The sequence below is a fragment of the Symphodus melops genome (genome assembly GCF_947650265.1).
Source record: "Symphodus melops genome assembly, chromosome: 17".
NCBI classification, from domain to species: Eukaryota; Metazoa; Chordata; class Actinopteri; order Labriformes; family Labridae; genus Symphodus; species Symphodus melops.
In genome coordinates, this window is record NC_136707.1 from 7,577,058 (window position 1) to 7,599,020 (window position 21,963).

Sequence of the window (21,963 nt, forward strand, 5' to 3'; positions counted from 1 at the left end):
ATATGTCCTTAATTTGGACATAATAATATTAAGACCCACCCTGTGATCTTCATTTAGTTAAAGCTAAACTAATTGGTAGCATTGATAACGAAATTTGCAAATATACACGAAGACCGTGTGGCCACATAAAAACGTCTGTTGGACTCAGCTCTGCAGTCTCTATAAAGTGTTGGGGGTGCAAGCTTTTGATATATTGATATAAAATCAAAGTGTGTCCATTCAGCTTAAGAAAAAGAAAATGCATGAAACCAATCTTTTCTTTAATAATTGTGTTGACAACAATGAAAGATAAGAAAATGCAAGCAGATTTTTTTTATTAATTAGCAATGTTGTGTTTAAAGAGTAAAATAAACGATCAACATTTAACTAAATAAAGAGTAACTACTATGCCTACTTAAACAGAGTTGGTGAGATCAGCCAACAGAATTGGAAACAATCTAGCTGGGACCCAACAATGTATTCATGTTATTGTTCTTTTGCCACTTTTTAGAATTACTTAAAAGGTTTATGGAACATTAAAACAGCCGTAACAACAGTTTTATAATATGATCTTAATGCAGTGCCTTACCTGAGAGTATTTTAGTACCTTAAGCACATGTTCACAAACCTTGCAGACCAGTGAGAGCCATAATGCAATATGGTTCATACCAAGGCAAGAAAGCTGAAAGAGTAACGTAACTGTAGTATATTGGTATGTGTTTGATTTCTAAATGTAGATGATACAAATATCATTACTCATACCCCACTGTATTTTTTTGGGCCCCAGACTGTTTGCAGGCCATATGGAACTACTGCAGCTTATACATTTGAAAGGAGTATAAACACACACACATACATTTATATCAGTCTTTATCACACACAAGACAAAAAACAGGCTTGCACTGTGATGTGTTAATGCTTTTATGAAAACAGAGTTTTCTCTTGCATATTAAAGAGCATCAACACACATTTGTGTTAACCTTTAAGACTTCACTCAATCCATATAACATGCTACTGAAACCTATTCTGATAGTACATTAAAACTGTAACTACAGTCATTGTTGCTCCTTTTACTAATGCACCAATTTAAAGTCAGCGAACCTCCTTATAGGAGTGGTATAAGAATTCTGAAGTCCACATGGATTGGTCGTAGCATTAGGGTGGTGCATTAAGGACCAGAATCAGAATTAAAGGTTTAGAAATTGGCAACAAAATATGTGTAAAAGGCTGTCAACAAAAAATGGATACAAGCAAACATCTAAACATCAATCACAATTTTACTGACCACATTTTCTAATCTGTGAAATGGTTAAACAACACCATTATCATTAGTAAACATTTATCAAAGTTAACACTGTTTATATTTCAAGTTAATGGTAGCAATACTGTATATGATTTCTCTCTGGTTTTTTTTTAATTGTGAGAAAGTGTGAGGTGTCAGGAGAATTAAGTTATACTACCAACTTCATTTTGTTGAACCTTTTCAGGACATAGCTAGCTGTGAAGATCATTGAACATAACATCTTTAAGACCCTAAAGTTAGTGCTGAAATAATCTTTTTAACATGATATACATGTTTCCTTCAAATTACAGGCAGCCATTCTTCAATTTCTACTATTAGCACTTTTAAGTGTCTATTAAGTAAGTGCAGCTTCCTGTAAAAATATCACATCTTTTATGTTAAAGCTAAATGCAGTGTATAAATACTAAAATACTTTTCAAAATAAAAGGATGACATGAAACATCTTCCTTTTTTTCTGACAGTGTATCTATTAGTCTATACCGAAGACTAAATACCATTCATTGAATTTTGTAACACATTTCCATAAAAAGTGTTCTTATAAACCACATCAGTCCCGTCTTATTCCAGAGCACTCAGCACTGACAGGACCAGACACTCCCACAGTGTATCTTGGATTCATTCCTAGGCCTGAGGCATTTCATTTGCTAAGAGCCTGTGTGCTTCTTTTTTCTGATAAATGACATCTTTCTGTCTGCTTTGGGAAGTGGATCAGTGTAAATTGGACCACTCAAGGTCTGGCAGCAATAGCAGCAGCTGCTTTCTCTCCCCTACAACACTCAGAGCTCCATTTTCCAAAGCCCTTTGACAATGCAGCTTTCCTTCATGTTAGGATGCTGGTCATGCCTTGCCTTTGGCCATGGCCATCCGTTCAGACACACTTTTAATGGGGGCTCCTTTGCGGCTCACTTTGACATGGATGAAAAGTGTGGCAGGGGACAGACTGGAACCATCTGCCTTCAATAAATGAACATGTCGATAACCTGAGAAGAAAGAGTCAAATATACACTTTACTAACAACCTATCACAATGATTTCTGCTTCATCACCTCTAGAAGGATGTCTCTGTGTACCTGTTCGTAGGCTTGTAAGAGGCACAGTGAACTGCCCCACAAAGTCATTCTTGGCAGTGTGATCATGATCCTCCACTACGAACCGAACCAAAGCCAGTTCAGGGACCTGCAGCTGAAAGCTCAATGTGCAGTCCCATCGTGGGTTAAAACCTGTAGAGGGCGCACAAGAGCTGTAAATACGTAGACCAGTACCTTTCAAAGAAACCACAGCTTTGACAGAAAATACTCCAAAAAATATGTCCATGAGCCGCACTACTAAATGCATTATACAAGCAACAAGCTAGACAGCACAACATGATCTTACAGTAATATTAGGTGTGCAAAGAAATATGATATTAGCTCTGTGATTGACACAATACATTTAGTAACATAACGTTTGAGTATTATTGTTAATACTAATTGTTATGCAGTCTTAAATTTACCGTTGTTGTCAATGCGCTGGGTTTTGTTCCTTGCATTATCAATATCAACCCCATGAATTTCCACCCACACTTGTGGGTCAACAATGGAACTCGCCTTCTCCGTGTTTATTTTTGGCAGCTGCTGTGCGGATATTATCTGAAAATGATATATTTAGTCAATTTTCACAATAAATTCTGTTGGGCAGTTAAAAACAGTCACGTATGATGAGTGGTTTTGAGCGATTGGACAATCACTCACTCGTATGGTCAGCTGGGTGGGGATATGACCTGGACCTCCTCCGGTGATCTCAGGGTTAAAGTTTGACGTTGGGCTGCAGAGAAAGCTGGGTTTAAGAATGTATCCACAACGACCATTTGGCAGGAAACGTCCCTGGTTCAGGTCCATTTGCTCCCCAGGGGTCTGGAAGTTCAGAGCCACTGCACAGCACAGAGTGAGGAGTCAGAAAAAAGGCAGGACTTATCACACAACACATAACAAATTCAGAATTACAGCTTCCTGTAAAGCAGGAGCAATCTCCAGAAATGAGAGGCGATATGGTATAACACTGCCCTGGCACTGACTGAACATATAAGCTTTTCCAAATGATTTGCTGTAATTTGCTGCCATCAGAGTAGCATCCTCGATTCTTGTCTGGAGTACTAACCCATCTGGCAGCCACCATTCCACATTTCCTGAGGATCATAGTTGGATGATTGCAGGCGCTGGCCGGAGGGGTAGATCCGGCTCAGCTGCCTGCTGTTGTGTCGCACAAAAAGCTTTCCTGCAAAAGAAAAGATGGAAAACCACATGTCATGATACACTGGAGGCTGATTACATTTTCGAGAAGAATCAGCCGCAGCATGAAAAATGTCATCAAATGTTTTTGACTTTTTCTCTCTCGTGTCAGTATGCAATTATTTACTGTGCTGTACCCGAGTCTTTGATGAGCTTCAGGGCATCACTCTCAGAGAAAGAGGACATTTCGTTTGGAGGTTTTGCAGTTATGTTTTCAAATCCAAGGAAGGGAACGCTCTGGCAGTACACCACCAGATCTGATAGCTCGGGGCTCAGTTTAGCACAGACCTGTAAAGGACAAAGACATAAAATGACTGGTCAAATATCTAAAAAGTGCACTTCAACAGCTGGCAACAAAATAGTTTAAAGTCTTCCTGATCTGACCTTTGCAGGATCCTTCTTGGGCGTGTTCTTATTGCTGCCTGCTAGTTCGTCCTCAGAGCTTGAGGAGAAGCTGGCACAACTCCCATTCTTACCCAGCTGGGCCAGGTGAGGAGTCTGCTTCTTCCCTTTCACCAGAATGCGCCCCTTTAGCTCCTGCACAGAAGGTTTTGGAAACAAATTACCTCATTAGAAAAAATTGACAGCCTGAGGTGTTGGAAAAAGAGTTAGAGCTGTGTAAGTTTGTGTGTTGTACCTCAGGAGAAGGCAGATCCTTCTGAGGCCTGTCACTGAGGGGCTTGGTGAGCAGTTTGCTCCCAAGGATGGTGCGGAGGTGTTTGGCCATGACGGTCTGCTGCTCCACAGAACAGTGGTTCTCCAAGGACAGGATTAGAGGGTATGGAGACGCCTGTAGGGAGAAACACAGTATCACTTGTATGCCAAGTAATTAAAATGCAATTAGATCGCATAATAGCGATGCAGGACCGAGCGTTGTAAAAACAAAAAAACGCAGGCTGCACAAGAGCCAAGTGGGCCACGAAAGCGAAGAGTCAGGCAATCTGTATTTGTTTCTTGCTCACTTATTTAATTAGCAGTAACAAGAAGCAGCAGTCTTTCGGCCACAGCTGAGGATTTACACTATAAAATGTGTTGCTCCTATTACCTTAAAGGCGTAATGGTTGATGGTTTCAATAACCTCCTTGAAAGGCACTTTGGAGGTGAGAGTGTGGCCATGGTAGATGACAGGTTCACCTTTATCTCCATCCCAGCAGTCCAGCTCTACACAGCGACAGCCCTGATTCAGAGCCCTGACAGTGACATGTAAACATTTAGAATCAAACACCACAGGAAAGTGAAATGTGTGCTGTTCGTTGATGTTTGATGTCTTAAAACCTGATGTATGGCTCAGTGCTGCTGGCACTCGTAACTTGGTCCTTGGTGAGGTAAGTGTTGTGGGACGAGGAGATGAAGTAATGCGCCAAAGGGCGGCTCATGTCCTGGTAGACTCTGGCATGGTCAGGGTTAACCACATCATTCTCCCGGGACAGCATGTACATAGTGAAACCATTCTGGGTCATGAACTGATTCTTCTGAGCTGCAATGAAGGATTATTTAAATTGAGTCAAACGAGACAAGGTAATGGAAAGATAAATAGAAATGAATGCTTCCTTCTCTCAAAAGGAACGAGCTAACAGCTAGCTCACAAGATAAACATTTTTAAGTCAATTATTAATGTCAATGTATGGATTTTTTTGCGCTACTATCTACTTAGCTAAGTGTTAAAAATATTAGCAAAAACATCTATTTTTACAAATAGCTAATTATAATGATTACAAATGTACACTTTAATGTGCAAGATAGAGTTTAGGGAAATCATGCAGATAATTTCTTTAGTCATCTTAAATTGATCTTTAGAAACGTATCACTGTTAAGTTTAATTTACTCTACCTTAGGGAATAACTATGTTACTTGGGTGGAAATAAATGAATGATTTTTATATTGATAAAATATTCAGCCTATTCAGTAATAGAAAACACAAAGGCAATAGCCCCCATGGTCTTATGAAAGCTCGAGTAATTTATGCTTATGTTTTGATGATTTTAATGATTTACAACTGCAATTTTGCTCCTGTAACCAAGTCTTTATATTTGAGTTACAGTAGGATCCATGATAAATGCCGTTTTTCAGCTTCCTGTTAATCATTCTCACTACTTTTGTTGACCTAAAACAAAACTCTCATAATGCTAGCAACATAAAGTGCACGGTAGCATTCACAGGTAACGGCTAAATTACTGTTTTATCAGTCTAGATGCAGCAATAAATCCCTGTGTTTAAACGAAAATTTAGTGGGCTCTCCCTTTATAGCTTATAATTACTATTTTCGGGACATACCCCAATCATTAAGCTCATAAGTGAGGATGAGGCTCTGAGCATGATTCAGTGAGGCATCTTCTCCTTGGTCTCCCAGGAAGTCTCGCAGCTCAGCAGTGGCGAGAACACACCCGTTACTTGAGTAGTGTCTGAACACGGAGTCGAGCTCGGGTCGCCGCAGCAGCTCTCTGCAGAACTCTTCAATCTCTATATGGTCCAGACGACCATCCCCTGATCGGTCACACCTCTTGAGAACAGGGGATCAGTAGGAGTTTAAAAACACAAACAACTGAACACACACAGAGTCATCAAACACATTGTACTATTATTTTGAGGGTATTTCAAAATCCCCAAGGGGAAAGAATTTCCATGATAATTTACCCAGCTGTGTAGTCTAAATCAAAAATAATGCTCTCTGAGGAAGGTCACTATTGGAAATTGCATCAGGAAGGCACATAAAAACCAACACTATAGCTGTAATAGAGTGCTGAGGGGCAGGCAGTAATCCCCTGCAATAAAGACATAACTGGCTCTTGATTTGTTGTAGGAGGGGATAAAGATGTGGAGGGGGGCTGCTTATTGCCTTCAGCTGCTGATTTGGTAATTGAACAAAGACTCCAGACTCCAGCATGTCACAGTAAAACAAGCTCATCTTCAGAAAATCTACTGACTACGAAGGTAGAAGATTTTTGCAGACGCTTAAAAACAAAATACTGTACACATGATGCTCCTGACCTTGAATAAAGAGCAGGCGTACTGCTCACTCAGGTCAATGTTAATCATTTGGAGCAGGCGCTTGACCTCGTCGTAGCTCATCTTGCCATCCTGGTTCTGGTCTGCTCGTCTCAGGTAGCCTCGGATCCAAGTGTAAAGGGTTAAGGAATATATTCAGACGGAAGGGACCAAATGTTTGCCCTGAAGTCAAATATATGAATTGAACATTTAACACACTTCAATAAAACGCTTGTTATTTTGACATCATTAAGATAGATTCCAAAAACCTCAGCCTATCGTTTAGTTTACGCCATTGGTTTCCCGTTAACACTTTTACTATCACTAGTATTAAAAATCCATTGTTTATACATTTGGCGCCCGTTTATGGGGTAAACCAAGCTAAACTAATTAGGTCTAACACACAAGTCCTGCAATAAATTCCCCCTTAATAAAGGTTTCATTGTTAATCTTAAGAGAGGTGTTGATTCACTTTTATTATCATTTTGAAGGCCTTCGTTTGTGAGGCTGTTAAAATATAATATACAGAGGTGTGTTCCTCTTATTAAGCCTCATTGATATAAATGGTGTGGATAAAAAGAAATACACACCTGTCAGTTGAAAGCAAAACAATTAAAGAACAAGACCTCAACATTGCCTTTCTGAAGGTACAATTTATGGCAGGACTGTTGTATTCGATGGAATAAGTTTGGAGTAGGTGTAGCTCGTGATAAAACTGAGGGTAACGCTGATAACTGCCACATCTTACATTTCATGTGATGCTTCTGCAAAAAAAGAGTCGATAGCAACAAGATACTAATTTTAGGTCGCCTGTCACCTGCTTGTGGAGTTGACACTGGAACAGAGAAAGCCCACACATTGACATCACACTGTTTAAGAGTCACCTGGGATGCTGACAATCTACAGTATGAAACAAAATAAACACGGTGACAAAATAGGATAGACATGATCATTTAGGTGTTGGAATATAAACCGTAATTGACAGATAAATAAACCAAGAGGCAGAGACGATCACTACTTGATATCTTCACTAATGGTCGGCTATATTTAGGCAACGCTTTTTTAAAAAGTCATTACAGCCCTTCTTAGCTATGCTGTGGACGCAGGATGGTACATTTGACACCACAGTCAGTCCCCAGAGCGACACTATATTTATTATTTTGGCCTGTTGGAAATTGGGCAGGATATTGGTCCAGTTTTTCATTTTGAGTCATGTTGGCCACATGCTCCTTTAAAGTGCGGAGCCCTCGCACCCAGCGCTGAGCTTCCTCCTCACAGGGGCATAGCAGGTCCAGGCTCTTCCTGGCGCCTCTAAAGATCACTGTGAAGCACTGGTTCTCTGGCACCGACCCTGACAGACGCCTCAGCGCCTCGGACTGGCAGCCTTCACGCACACACTCCACTTCTGTCACTGCGACTGAATGAAGGAAGAGGAAAAAAAAAAAGAAACGATGTTGAGTTAATGCAGCTTGAGCAGGAGCTCACAACAACACATGGAGCAAAGTTAAAGGTCAAGATGAGTTTTGCAGGATTCATAAATTCCACCGTGCAGAGTATTATAGTTCTGAACAGGATAATTTTATCCTACAACTTCATCACTCATCTCTCTGCTGCTGACAGTAAATAGCAGGACTTCTTTATGGGTTTTATAACAGTTACTATTTCAATATGGCTCAGTTTATTAATAGATTTATGGGGCTGATTTATAATATATCATATAACCAAATCAGAATTAAAAGTCTACCTCCATGCTAGCTAGTCTGTGAGGTAATGTTGTTTAATTGCTAACACCAAGATGCTAACACACTCACAAACTAATATTGCTAGCTTGTATTGTGAAGGTTAAAGGTAGCGTAGAGAGTCAAATATTTAGGGCTGAGTGTCTGGGATTTTATAAAATAAAAACTTAAGTATGTTGAGACATGTCACAGAAGCTGTAAATCCGGTGTTAGGATCTTCATCTTCTGTGTATCTCGTATATGCTGAGAAGTTGTTCCCCAGCGAAGACAGCGAAAACAAACCCACACTGTCTACTAGCTGATGCAAACACAGCTTGGTCTTTTTTCTTTTGTGGGATGCCTGCAGAGTGGTGATCACTCAGCTGGGTAGAAAGCAGTGCCTGCCCTGACAATAGCCTCATTCTCCTGCTGGAGATCATTAAGCCTCTGCTGTCCACCTCTTCAAAATGACTTAGCATTCCTGCTCTGTAGTTATCCTGGAGACATGGCAAAAGCATTATGTATGTGTGTGTTTTTGTGTGTGAGATTGTGAGATTGTGAGTGATAAGTGTTTTTGATTAGAAGACTCAGCACTTAACTGCATGTGCCAGATAAAACTGGACATGGAGGCGCCTGGAGCTCCAGAAAGAGGAACTAACCCATGTTTGAATTTGGTCTTAATCCTAATTTACAAAGATATGCTCTTCAGCAGCCTGCCAGTATTTGCATTATCAGTATCTGCTCCACGCTCTTGTTTACAAAATTGCAAGTACTGTTACATATGCTGCAACTTGACCACTTCAGGGTCTATTTCTAGTGTGGCTGCAGCAACAATCAAGACAGCCTCAGCCTTCACCTCCCACTGAAATAAAATGCAGCTCGCCCACCCAGACACTCTTTAGGGCCAGCAGGGGTTAGCATTAAACTGCATTCCAACATCGGGATGGTCAATACAAACAGAGAAGAGGTGGGGAAGCTAAAGGTCAAGCTGCGAAGAAGAAAATAAAACTGGATCCTGGGTAAGTCATATGACATGGTTCTACCCAGATAACATGGGAAGAATGTTCCCAAAATGTACAGAACATTTCAGGTTTATTAAAATTAGTGTGCAACCTTCTCTTGACCACTATCCTTTGTTAAAATACCTTACTGGGAAATATGAGGAAGTTGAAAACACAGGGTCGATAAAACATGTTTTCCAACAACCCAGTAAGATGTCAAGTATGCGTCTTCTTTTTTTATTAAATCGCCAAGGCTTTTTCCCTTTGTGGAAGAAGATATCTGTGCGGCAGAATGATATCCTCAATTTCTTCAAAGGGATCTCTCAGTTTAGAGACAGCATCTCACTGAAAGTAAAAAATTGACTTGTAGTTATAAACACTGAGAAATAAATACCCTCCTAGTTTCATTCTTTCCCCCACATATGCCAGTAAAAAAAAAGGCTATGACCGAAAGGTGTCCTCTTACAGCTACATAAATCCAGAAAGCTAGATGGTCAAAATTAAAACATCAACTCAGTCACCTTTCGTTTGTACTATGTGCCCACAGCATTTAAAGGGTCTTTTTTTTTTTTACCCTGAATTTTGCCTCTTAGGCGACTGCAAGCTGCCCTGCCTGCTTGTTACAAGGTTCATTATTAGCTTTCAAAATAGTCATTTTAATATTCAAATAATAAAACAAAGAAAAGAACCAAGGGATTTCTAGATTATTTTGTTAGTGCATTGTTTCGCATAAATGTATTGGCCATTTCTGAAATAAAGAGCACCGATCATTAGGGCAGGTTGCAGAGCCCTTGCTTAGTTTCCTCACTCACAAAGGAAACAAGCTATAGAGGAAAGTAGAGGAGAAGGCATGAGATGGAGCCAAGATAAAACAGCCGAATGAGTCGGAACAATAAGCTTGCTGAATGAGCCTGATTACTAACATCCAAGTCTGTACTGGGCTCGTCGAGGGCCTGATGGACCGTTTCTGTATCACCTCCTATGTAGATAAGCTTCGCTACAGGCAAAGCTCTTTCCTGTTAATCTGATATCAATTAAGTTTCCTCTCTTTTCATCAAAGCCAGTTCCTATTCAGGAGCGCACTCACTTTCACATTTTTCCTTTTCCTTCCTGACCCTGCCTACTTCTTGTAGTTAACTACATCACACGTCCTTTGCTGTTATTCCGCCTTAAATTCTCCCTATACTCAGTATTGTTCTCCACTCATACAGGGCTCTATACTCTTCTTAACCCTATCAATGGTTATAAAACCAACCCTAAGAAATACTCACAGGTCTGCTGGGCTTTGGCTTTGCGGGAGCTCTTGGTAGATTCACACCACACAGTGAGGCCGTCCTCCAGCAGCCGCAAATTTCTGCTCTTCTGCCATCTGGAGGATCGAACTTTTACCATGTTGGAGCCCTGCATCATCACGCGAATGTCCTCATTGTCCTGCATCCCTAGAGAACACACAAAAGCAACCAGCTGTTTTAAGTTAAGTTTGAAACAGAACTATAAAATGGGATTCACTTTGACACCATGTGTAGGCCATTAGCCAGTGGGGTCACACCTGTTTTTGTGGTGTTTAATTTCGACACCATGCAAGCTAAATGTTTGTAATGATGTGCAGAGGTCACACTGTCTGGTTGTGACTACCTTATTGCCTTCTATCCTTTCTTATTCTACAGCACAATCAACTCTTAATGTGACTCCAAATAATAGCCTTTCAATGTGTCATTTTCAGCAATGTTTATTGTTTTACTATTTAACACCTAATATAGCCCAAACTAATCTCTCACATTTAGCTTAGCATAGCAATGTGGGAATTTCTGGAAGTTATAGAAACAGGAAAGCTTTGAGCTTAATGCTAACATCAGTATGATAACCATGCTGAAGCATGTTGTACTAGGTTCAGTCTGAAATTAGAACGCTGACACAAACTAAGCTGAGTTTGAAGGCTAATGTTAGCATGCCTTCATGCCCACATTGAAAAATGCAGGTCAGGTCAGGTCACAGGTCTAGTTGTTACTATATTTACAATGTTAAATCAGCATGTTATCATGCCACCTGAGTTCTAAATAGGTAATTAGACTGGTTATTATGTGATTAATATTAACAATTATAATACTTTATTTGTACAGAACAGAAGCAATTTAAAAGAGACAGTCACAAGCAAACTCCTCTGTAAGCTAAAAAGGCAAGTTTGTAAAAATCAGTCTTAAGGCAAAATTAAAAATCAGAAACAGAATCAAATAGAAAGTGGAAGACTTCCAGAGCCGAGGACCAACCACAGAAAAAGCTCAACCTTTGACAGCAACCTTGACTCAGGCACAGTGAGCGGGCCTAAAGCAGCCGATCTAAGAGATCTTCTTGGGTAGTATGGGATCAAAAGCTCACACCAAATATTCAAGAAAGACATAGCTTTAAAAGATGTAACCAGTTTTTTGCAACCAGTGCGGAAAAAGTGTGTTGTTTAAAGATATAATTGAACTGTTCCTAATAAAGCAGGTTTTGGTTATTAACCACAGCTTTAATAGAAAAAGTGGCAATCAATCTCACCTCTAAATACCACAGAACAACTGCATGTTCTTTTAGGAGTTTTCTAGTAATCAACTTCATCAAACTCCTAAACCTGAGAAGAACATATTCATCGAGTTGAATGTACTAATAAAGTCCCCTTCCTTTGCTTATACCCAAACTCAAGGTTGTGTTTTATAAACAAACCTTAAAGGGAATTGACGAGAAGTGCATGCTGGTCAAAAAGAAGGTTTGGGTGTGCTGAGTGATTTGTAAATGGATTAACAAAGCAAAGTTTCTCTTTTTGTTGTAAAAAATGAACTCTGTATTGTTAGTTCAAGATGAAGCTGAGAGAAACCTTCTGCTGAGATGTGAATCAGTCCCGATATTTTGTAGATTTATTCCTCCTTTGGGGATTAAGAAGGCCAGCAGACAGCAGGAAAGCGTTACAGTATGGAAAGTTGCAAAGTGTATGCTTTGCTGTAAAGGTCATACGTTCCCTAGCTGTTAACATCAATGGAAAGGCAATCAAAAAGAAGACAAAGACTGAGACAGAGACAGAATATGAATTGATCAGAGTATGTAGCAGACCAAAAAGGAGGTCAGCAGGAGGCATGAGGGGTCTATATATACGCAATAATAAGTTGAAGTTCATTTATTTACTGTAAGATGCATAATTAGGCTATATCTCTGAGAAACTAATAATGCAGAATATGTGCATTATATTTTTTATTGGCAAAATCTAGGCTGTATCTACATAAGTTAGTTTGATATAATAAGAATTTAAGAGGACATAATTACTCTCATGGTCTATGAGTCAATCTTTGGAGTATATAGCAGATTAATCATTACATCTTATATTGTGAGGATTGTCTCTATATTTATTTCCTTTTGGATCATTTTACACTGAAAATATCTGTGTTGGAGCATTTATCTGAAGATGTCTTCTTTAATTTGAAAAACTGTTGCCTAATCTAACTGAGAGACCAAACCTTTTAAGGATTCGTTGGAAACGTTGTTGGCAAATACAGGGAGTCAACAAAACAAGGTGTTGGTTTCGGCTAAAGTCTCAAGCTAGAAAGATGATTTAGGGCAGCAGGTTTGTGCTTGAAAGGACATGCAGTGTGTGTTGACACAGCAGCTTTCCAACTCTGATTCCAAAAGTTCAAGCATGACGGACCCACAGTGAGCCTGAGTGTAATTTAATACTGTGGAGTAGACTTTTTTAGGGCCTGATTTTCAAATGATAAAAAGTGTGCTCAACATCTGATAAGATTTCTCCAGTTACTAAGTTTGAAGCAACATACAGTTTCTCCAAATACCATGCAAGTAACTCATTCATTCATTTTGGCTACATCTATTTATATTTCTTAAATCATGTGTCACATTTTCACAATACTTTTGGCTAACTTGAAATGGAAATTACAGGTTAAATTAAGAGCAATACTGCTCTGTATTGTGAAAAAAATAATTCCTCAACTGCTTATCAGAACAAGTGTTATGAAATGACATTCTGCTATCTCTCTTCAGGGATTAATGGGACCTCTCACTGAGCCACTTTTTTCTTTCAACACTGTTCAAAATACAATATAACAAACACTCACTTTTGTCAAAGTATTTTTTGTGCCTTGGTCTCCTCTGCTCGCCACTGAAGATTTATCTGGACTTGGTTGGCATACTCTCTTTCTCTTCCCTCTACATCACCCTCCTCATACTGTCAGTGCCAAATGGTTAAAGTTCCTTAGAGGGCCCCCAAAGCTATAGCACAACAGAAACTGCACTACCCACCCCCACCCCTACTTGAAACCAACTACAGCTGAGCATTTCTCCCAAACAAGCCCATCAGGGTCAAACACAAAGAAATCCCCCTACCAACCCTCCATCCATAACAACCCTGTTTTGCCAAGCTGTTACCGCATGCAAAGCATTCTCACAAGCAGAGCACATGGACCCGATTAACTGCAGGTCATTGACCAGGCTAAGCTGCCCAAACAGCTTTAACTATCTGTCTCAACCCACTGCTTTACCTTTTATTACTGCCTCTCCAGCCTTAACCACATCCTTGCATTCCTACCTGCATGGTTATGATATCTAACCACAACAAAACAAGACTGCACAAGTCTGTGGCCTTATTAAACAGAATCACATTCACATTTTGATACAATAAGTGCCTTTGAAAGCCTATTCATGCGGGTGGAAATGCAGGGATGGGCATGATTCTTCAGGCTACAGAGCTGATTTGTGTTTTCTCCTCATCGTCTCCTGCTGAAAATCTGGTTGACATCCTCTTCATCAGACGGTCAAGGCTCTGCGTGCCGACTGGCTAGCAACCGCACTGATATATTCTAAAGCAGCCATTCAACACGGCTCAGAAGACAAATTAGAAAAACAGGAGAGTTAGTGTTGGTAAGAGAAGACAGTTTTAACAAGATGGAGAGTCTAAAACCACGCACGCTGCACCATGACGTTCAGCTTCAAACATCGCTTGGAGCTGAACACTAAAACCAGCATTTAAAAACGCAAACAGAAAGCAACGCTACAATACTTGTGTTTTTCTTCAGGTTTAGCAAAAAAAAAAAAAGTGTTAATATTTGATCAGTAGTACCAACAAAATGTAGGCCTACAGCTCAGGTCAACGGGAAGTCAATTCCTTTCTGAATAGAAAGGTTAGATTGAGAATGTTACTAAAAGAGAATGAAAGCAAAATGCTAAAGTCAGCACGCTAACACGATCACAAAACATTACAAACATTTAGACACATAATGATGCTGTAAATGTTGTGACAAAAATGTTGTTTTGGTTTTTTTTCTGAGGCTAACGCTTATTCCAGCATGCGATCCTGCCCATAAAGACAAATTAATGGCTGATGCTTTCTCAGTTCTATTTACAATTGTCACTTGGCACATTAACATGCTATTTTATGAGAACCAGCCATAAACACAAAGCTAAGGGTGACTGGAAGGGCAATTGTTTTGCAAGAGCTTGGACATAAAACTAAATATTTGAACAGAGTGAAATATTGACCCAAATCATGACAAATGTTTGTTTTTCCTGAGGGATATGAATGTTGGCACCATAAGTTCCCAATCTGGCATATGTTGAATCGTTTCATTTTCAACCACAAATATCAACTTCAGTATCGAAAAAAAGTGTTTGTTGGGTTAATCATCTGGAATTATGAAAATAGTTGTACACATTGTGTACCAATGTATCTTGTTAGAGATAATAACTAGGTAAGTGAAAAGTTTGGTTTGCTACTGGTATTAGAGAAAGGTCAGGTCAAGTATAGTAATAAACCTCTGGGCACCATGAATATCTGAACCAATGGTTAAAAAGCGGTGCCCTAAAGACAAACAGGTTTATATTTCTAGGCTGCTAGTATGGATTAAAACATGTTAAAAAGTGGTGCAGGTAGCATAGTGGTTAGTGTGTGCGCCTCATATGGAGGCTGGCCACCAAGCAGGCTGCCAGATTTGAATCCAACCTGTGGCTCTCTCTCTCTCTCTCTCTCTCTCTCTCTCTCTCTCTGTGATTTATGACTCTATCCACTGTCCTATCTTTAAGATAAAGGCATAAGAAGCCCCAAAACAAAACTTAAAAACAATTTGTATTTGAGTGATTTGCATAATTATTGTTAACAAGTGTTTAAAAGCAACAATTAGAAAAGGGATTCATTGAATCACAAGTGAGGAAAATCTCCACGCTTTAAATCAACCTCATGTTTTCCTTGAAGATGTTTTGAGACAGAGAGCAGTGGGGTGCCTTCACACTGAGAGGAGGATCAGAAAGAAAATAACCATATCATCTGGTCAGTAATAGATTGTGTCTGCATGAGTCCTCTTCACTCAGGCCCACATACCAGCTCCTCCTGGGACACGGTTCACATTTCTCTCAGCATAACAACTGTCATGAGAGCCAACAAGTAAGGATTCTACACATGCATATAGATAGGCATGTCAGGGTGTTGTCGATATGATACGGGTGGAGGGTCAATTAAATTTTCTCAATTCTGTCAGCCCACAAGACAGATCAGGCATTATGTAGGTCAGTCATCTCTGTATCTCTTAACACCAACGACAGTCATTAATGAAAGTGATATTATCTCAACCTCTGAGGAAAAAGAACATCTTAGCTTGACGAGCTTGATCAAAAATAAAATGCCAGACTTTGGGCATAGATTTTTATTTGGAACACATCAGTATTCTGCCAAGGATTTTTCTGAGAGCCTACATTTGAACATGAAAGCAAAGCAGCCTCTTTGTTTTCAGCTGGAAGCATCCAGTTCACACATTCTCTTTGTCTTTCCTAATAAGTGATGCAACATTCAGTTACTCATTAATAAGCAAGATATGGCCTCACTATTCTATCTGTCCAGTTCTCATAAATTGAATACCTGCCTTTAAATTTAAAAAAAAAAATCTAATAAGCTAACAGGATTTCACATTTAAAAAACAAAAACGCTGAATCATTGGGACACCATAAATTCTTGAGTTGCAGTGATCTGTCCAATGGTTACTGATTTTTCTCCTGGATTACGATCATAAAGGAAATGTTTTGTAGATAATTTATGAATTCAGTTGTTTTCACAGCATCTATAAATCTGACTTGACCTTTGATTTACTCCCTCATTGTCCCTGAAGTCAGTGAGACAAAATGCTGTTGGTGCAAACAGGATCAGAATTCAGTTTCTGAAATTGCGCAGTAGGTCACGATTAGTCGAATGACGTCCACAAAGAATGTGAGAATCTGTACATCATCTGAGACACAGCACTACTAAATTATAACATGCATTTAAAACTACGGTCATCTAATTCAAATGTATACATAAAGCACTGTGAACCCAAACATAAAAACAAGAATAATAGTGTAAATACAACTAGTAAAAGCCATAAGAACAATGTTTTTTCTTTTGATAGTTTCAAAACAGACTTGATTTTGACTGATTGCACAGTAAAAACCAAATGTGTAAACTTTGAGCTAAATCAAGGATTTTGTTTGTCTAGTCCTAAGCGTAAGCACGCTACTAGATTGTTTACAACAGAAGCTAACTGGCGTGCGTGACTGTCACAAGCTCCTCGGTCAACAACACTCTGACTCTGTCTGAAACCAAATCCACAATCTCCTCGAACGCTGACGACACAAGGAATAGAGTTATCCATATATTGTCTGACTTTTAAACTGAGGTTATCTCAAGACTATCACAATAAGAAGACAATCAATACATGAAATACTTTGTCTGCAAGACAGGGCTTAGACTGAGTGAGAAACTGAACAAACACGAGCAGTCCTGTGACACCATGTGACACATAAAACCCTCCACACTCCCTTCATTACACTCATAATGACACAAACTATGTGCTTTTTTCCTGTTGATGGACGTCAGGATCGTGAAGCTGCTTAAACATGTTAGGTTGAAGGCCACCTGACTGACTAATGGTGACACATTGTGCTAAGAGGTGGCGGTTGAGGTTGTGACCTCACTGGCTTTATCATTCAATGTTACAGGTACATTCAAAAATAGAGTTGTTGGTTTTGTGCAACACAGTTTGACAAATAAAACAGCAGTAATGCTTGAACAAGTGTCTGCAGTCTGAAGTTTAGATATTGTCTGCATGGTCAATGCAACAGTCTGGATCCCTACACACAATGCTGTGCAAATATAAAACAATTGGCAGTAAAACATAGAGGAAATACGTTAACAAAAAATATGTGTTACAAAACCCCTCAGGGAAATCAATAATCATTCAACTATTTTGGGGTTTATTTAAGTTATCAGAGTTTTAGAATCTTTATGTGGAAATATTTTGCTGCAAAGTTATTGTATTAGATTTTAAAATCTACCAAATATACAGTTTTCAGTGTACCTCATGGATAAAAGTTCAGCCCTAACAAGGAAAAGATTTTTGCATTATTATGAATTAGCTTCACATTAACATAAAAGTGTAAGTAATAGCACTACCAGCAGGCCAGATTGAGTCTTTTTCATGCCACAGATTGCTCTGTCTGTGTTCAGCAACCGCCTATTTTTTGGGACGTGACCATGAGCTGAGATGGTTTGCACACACACGTGCAGTTGACTAATGGATCAGCTCTTCATAAACTCATGATCTCTTCAACTATTACACCCACATACACACGTCTGCTGTGTCAGAGAGCAGTCACTTTCTGAACTAAACCCTAAACTCTGCCTCTCTATGGACATACTTATGTTCCTCTTTTTTTAAACTTCTTTATACTTGCATTATTGGTGTACTTTTTTTTTTTTCAAATTATATCCACTGTAGTCCTATTATTTGACCTTTGAACTTGGGCTACAACCTAGGAACAGGCACATGGCCAGACAGTAACAGCTCTCTGATACCTCATCAAACAGCTGAGTTGGGCAGAGGTGAGCAAATAAATCAAAGTATGTGTTTTTGAAAACAATTTAGGGGAACATTTAATTTACTGTAAACTAAATGTAAATTCATTGACTAATGAGTCGGCAGGGAAATTAAGACTTCCAACATCTATTTTAAGATGATGCAAATATTACATTATTAGTGCCTGAATAAGTACTGAAACACAAGCAAAGACTGAGGAAAATGTCACATAAAAGCATCATTACAAACACCTGTTTAATATGCATCTTGAGTGTAAAACGAACCTTTTCAACTGTCTACTTTGCTCTTAGCACTGATCTAAAACGCCTATAATGTGACACCTAGTACATAGGCTACACATAATGTTTTTTAAAGACTTCGAGGTATTTTTTTTATCTACAGCAGGATTAGACAGTTTGCTTTGAGGAGGTTTCCTTACCGAGCCTCCTGCATGGGTCCACCGTTGGTTTCTCGGCCACTTTCCTCCTCTGCTCTTTAGGATTGGTGGCCGTTGACTTCCCGTTTCCCAACATTTATTGCAACTTCTAAAAAAACTAACCCCCAAAACACTCACGATTTAATCACTGGAGGTTTACGCGTTAACTTCCAAGAAGTTTGAGTAAGTCGAGCGCAGGATTTGTGTTACCCCAGAAGAGCCCCGAGCAAAGAGAGAGAGAGATAGAGAGAGAGGGGGTCGAAAGCAACAGTTAAGCGCACATGTACAAAGTCCCTCCCCGGCGCTGCTGCGCCATGCCTGTGCGTAATAAGACGCCAAACAAGGAGCACACCTTCCGAGCCCCCACCTTTTACTCCCAGGCTCAGCATGGTCAAGGCCATAGACGCACACTAAAAAGTCTGAAATAATGTTTACTAAGTTGGCTCAGCACAACACACAAACTGGTCTTTGACCAAAAGTAGTCCTGATAATTTACTTACAATGAAAGCAGCCTGATGCTTTTCAAAGGGCGGTCCAACACACATGATGGTCGCTTTATAACTCGTCTGTCCAGTTTAAGGTTAAACACTCTGTGCTCCATCCTTGAATGTGCACAGACGTGTTTTCCATTTCTGTAAAACATAATTGGAAACACTATTGGAAACGTGCATGTGCGTGTATAGTGCAGTCTGTAAATTGAAGATTGCATGGTCATATTATCTAATAAATCAATGTCACAAAATTGCTGCCTATAAATTGAAATGCTTCTTTATTTTTTCTTTAATAGTGATACCAGAGACTGAAAAATATACTCAGTGATACTCACAAGTCTTAATATGTAGCTTATAAATCTGTGGGTAAAAAAAAAGTTTGCATGTTTTCATTCGGGGTTCAGAATAAACAAGTACTTAGAGCTAAAAATAATAACATATAAAACACTCTCCCCATCTTCCTTCTTGTATTAATCAGTTAGAGTGCAGCGCCCTCTGGTGTCCAAGGTGGAAACTTGAAAGAGCTCAACAACAACAATCAATAGCCTACTGTTGAAGTCAAATTTTATCTTCTCCAGCCAGATGACGTCTACTTTAATCAAAATGGTGGCGAGCTTTATCAAAGAGAGAATATCAACCAAAATCTTTATAGCGATGGTTGGAAATGTGCCCCCAGCGTCAGTAGAGCACTAAATGGAAACTTAATGAAGTCTTTGTGATGGAGTGAGAAACAGAGATCAGGCAGGGAAAGGGCTCAGCTGGGCGGACTGGGTGAGCAGTGATCAACCCTCCCTCATCAACAATCCCCATCCTGCAGCTCCTGCAGGATTTTAAGCAAACATACTCATAATAAACATAAAAAGGTTGGTGAGGTTATATGCACTCAAAGTGATCTGTTTCTCTGCACTTGTGTCATATAATGCACCTTTTTAAAATACAAATCTATAATGAAACAAAAGTTAAGAAGGCAAAGAACTCATGTGCTATGAATTATACATCAGGGCCATACAATGCAACAATTTCTATATTTCATCTCTTTTCAATTGCACCAACAGATATGTTAGACATGGTGAGAGCTTAAGTCATGCCTACTAATCCTCACAAGCTGTGATCTATGCAGGAGCAGCTTTGGTTCTGTAGCTGCACCGCTCCTTTATCTGAGAATATGGGAACTCTACCATTTCTAAATCTCTTTGGTCATTAGGTCTCATATTTACATGGATGTATCACCTCTTCCTCAAAGGACTCCCAGAACAGCTTGCTTATTTGCCAGAGCTGAAACCCTGCCTGCTTCTATTAGTAGAAACATTAGGCCTGTCTTGTTTGTAGCCATTGGACTGAAGTCTTTCATGCAGTGTTAGGAGAAACCAGTCGCCCACAATGAGAGGCCACAGAATGAATAACCCATTTCTTCCATTAGTAGAAGTAAAATGGTTTAAGCAAACTTAATATGGCATAAAAACATGAAGACATAAATGCAATGAAAAGCTCTCTACAGTGGGACATAACAAACCTTTATTAGAACTAGGCTATGTGCATGTAATGAATGTGCAATGACACAGAACAATCCAAACCCATTAATAACATAAAATACTGCATAATCAGGTTGCCATGTTTTTAATTTAGCTTAAATTTAGCAGTTGGTTTGACTAAAGCTATATCTTCATAAAATAAAGTTTTGGGCGATGCAGAGTCAATATTTTAATGATTAAATCCTACTAGAGCTTGCTAACCTGAAGTAGAATAAAGGAACGCTTCAGTGCTGCTTTGCACGATCAGGGACTGGCTACTTCCTGAAAAACGAATAGTTTATAAAGGGCTCCATGTGATGAATTCACACGTAAGATTGCCTTTTTACCCTCTGATAATGTATTGTTACATGATGTGGTCTATGTCGTTGCGACGAAAACTGATTTAAAAAACAAAACAACAATCGTAATATTGTCGAAGGGGGAAAGAAATCACCATGTTCCAGCAATTACACTGATCCAGAATGAAAACACTGGCCTAGTTGGCAGATAGCTAACACTAGCAATGTTTCAGCGAGTAACAGTATTTATTTGATGGGTATCGGCTGTGAGACACCGTCTTTCTGTTCCAACAAAATAAAAAATAGAGATATTTTAATAACTATTGTCCACCTCAGGCTTATGTTAGCCTCAGTTAGCTTGGCTTCGTCTAGAGTATGGCGTCAGATATATTGGTCCCGACTGAAAAAACAACCGCTTGCTGCGTTTTATTGTCGTGCTCGAGTCCAAACATTTATTTTCAATGCAGGGCGCATAACTTCACACTTTATGGATTGATTTAACTTGGGTTTAATTTGAGAGCGAAGCAGCGGAGCGCCCTTGTGCTAAAGTTAGCCAGCTAGCTTATCCTTAGCTTTCACTCGGCTCAACAGTGTCAAACTACCACTACATGTCGACAGATTTGTTGCACAGAAGTACTCAAAACTGCTCCACACCACTCCGTCCACTGGTAACAGGATTATTGAGCCTGTGTGAAATCGCATGACCCTCCCTTCAACAGCGAGGGGATCGGAGCTGTGCTCGTTACGGCAGCTTGACAATAACTGTCGTTTGTTTACGCTGATCCCGAAGTTCCCCCGAGCCCCTTCCCCCCACCACGTATCACTCCGCACAACACGGGGACTATTTAAACTAAAGCATTTTACGGGGCGCGTTACGCCCAGACGACGTGTCGTTGTGAGAGTAAACATAACAAATTAAATGGATGTAGAAAATGAGCTATTTTTTTGTTAATTTTCTTACGTGAACATTCAACGCGGACTAGTTTCCGTTAAAGGTTCACTACATTTGGCGTAAAATGCAGGAGGTGTGTCGTCCTCTTGATACTTAAGACATGGCCTACGTGGTAATGTAATAAAAATAAGCCACATTTTTCAGCGTACAAAGTATGTGTTTTT

The 21,963-nt window shown here is 39.5% G+C and overlaps 1 protein-coding gene across 1 annotated transcript; it reads right to left on the reverse strand.

The window, feature by feature from the left end:
* Positions 1-889: 889 nt before the first annotated feature.
* Positions 890-21,787, reverse strand: plcd3a (phospholipase C, delta 3a). Its single transcript, XM_079365908.1, has 15 exons — positions 18,550-21,787; positions 10,524-10,691; positions 7,722-7,950; positions 6,537-6,666; positions 5,823-6,048; positions 4,824-5,025; positions 4,594-4,738; positions 4,186-4,338; positions 3,933-4,085; positions 3,686-3,836; positions 3,418-3,534; positions 3,012-3,190; positions 2,774-2,909; positions 2,352-2,501; positions 890-2,262 (listed from the first exon to the last, which is right to left on the reverse strand). Exons 1-15 carry the CDS (start codon positions 18,641-18,643, stop codon positions 2,120-2,122), a joined length of 2,376 nt encoding a protein of 791 aa, XP_079222034.1. The 5' UTR covers positions 18,644-21,787; the 3' UTR covers positions 890-2,119.
* Positions 21,788-21,963: the final 176 nt, after the last annotated feature.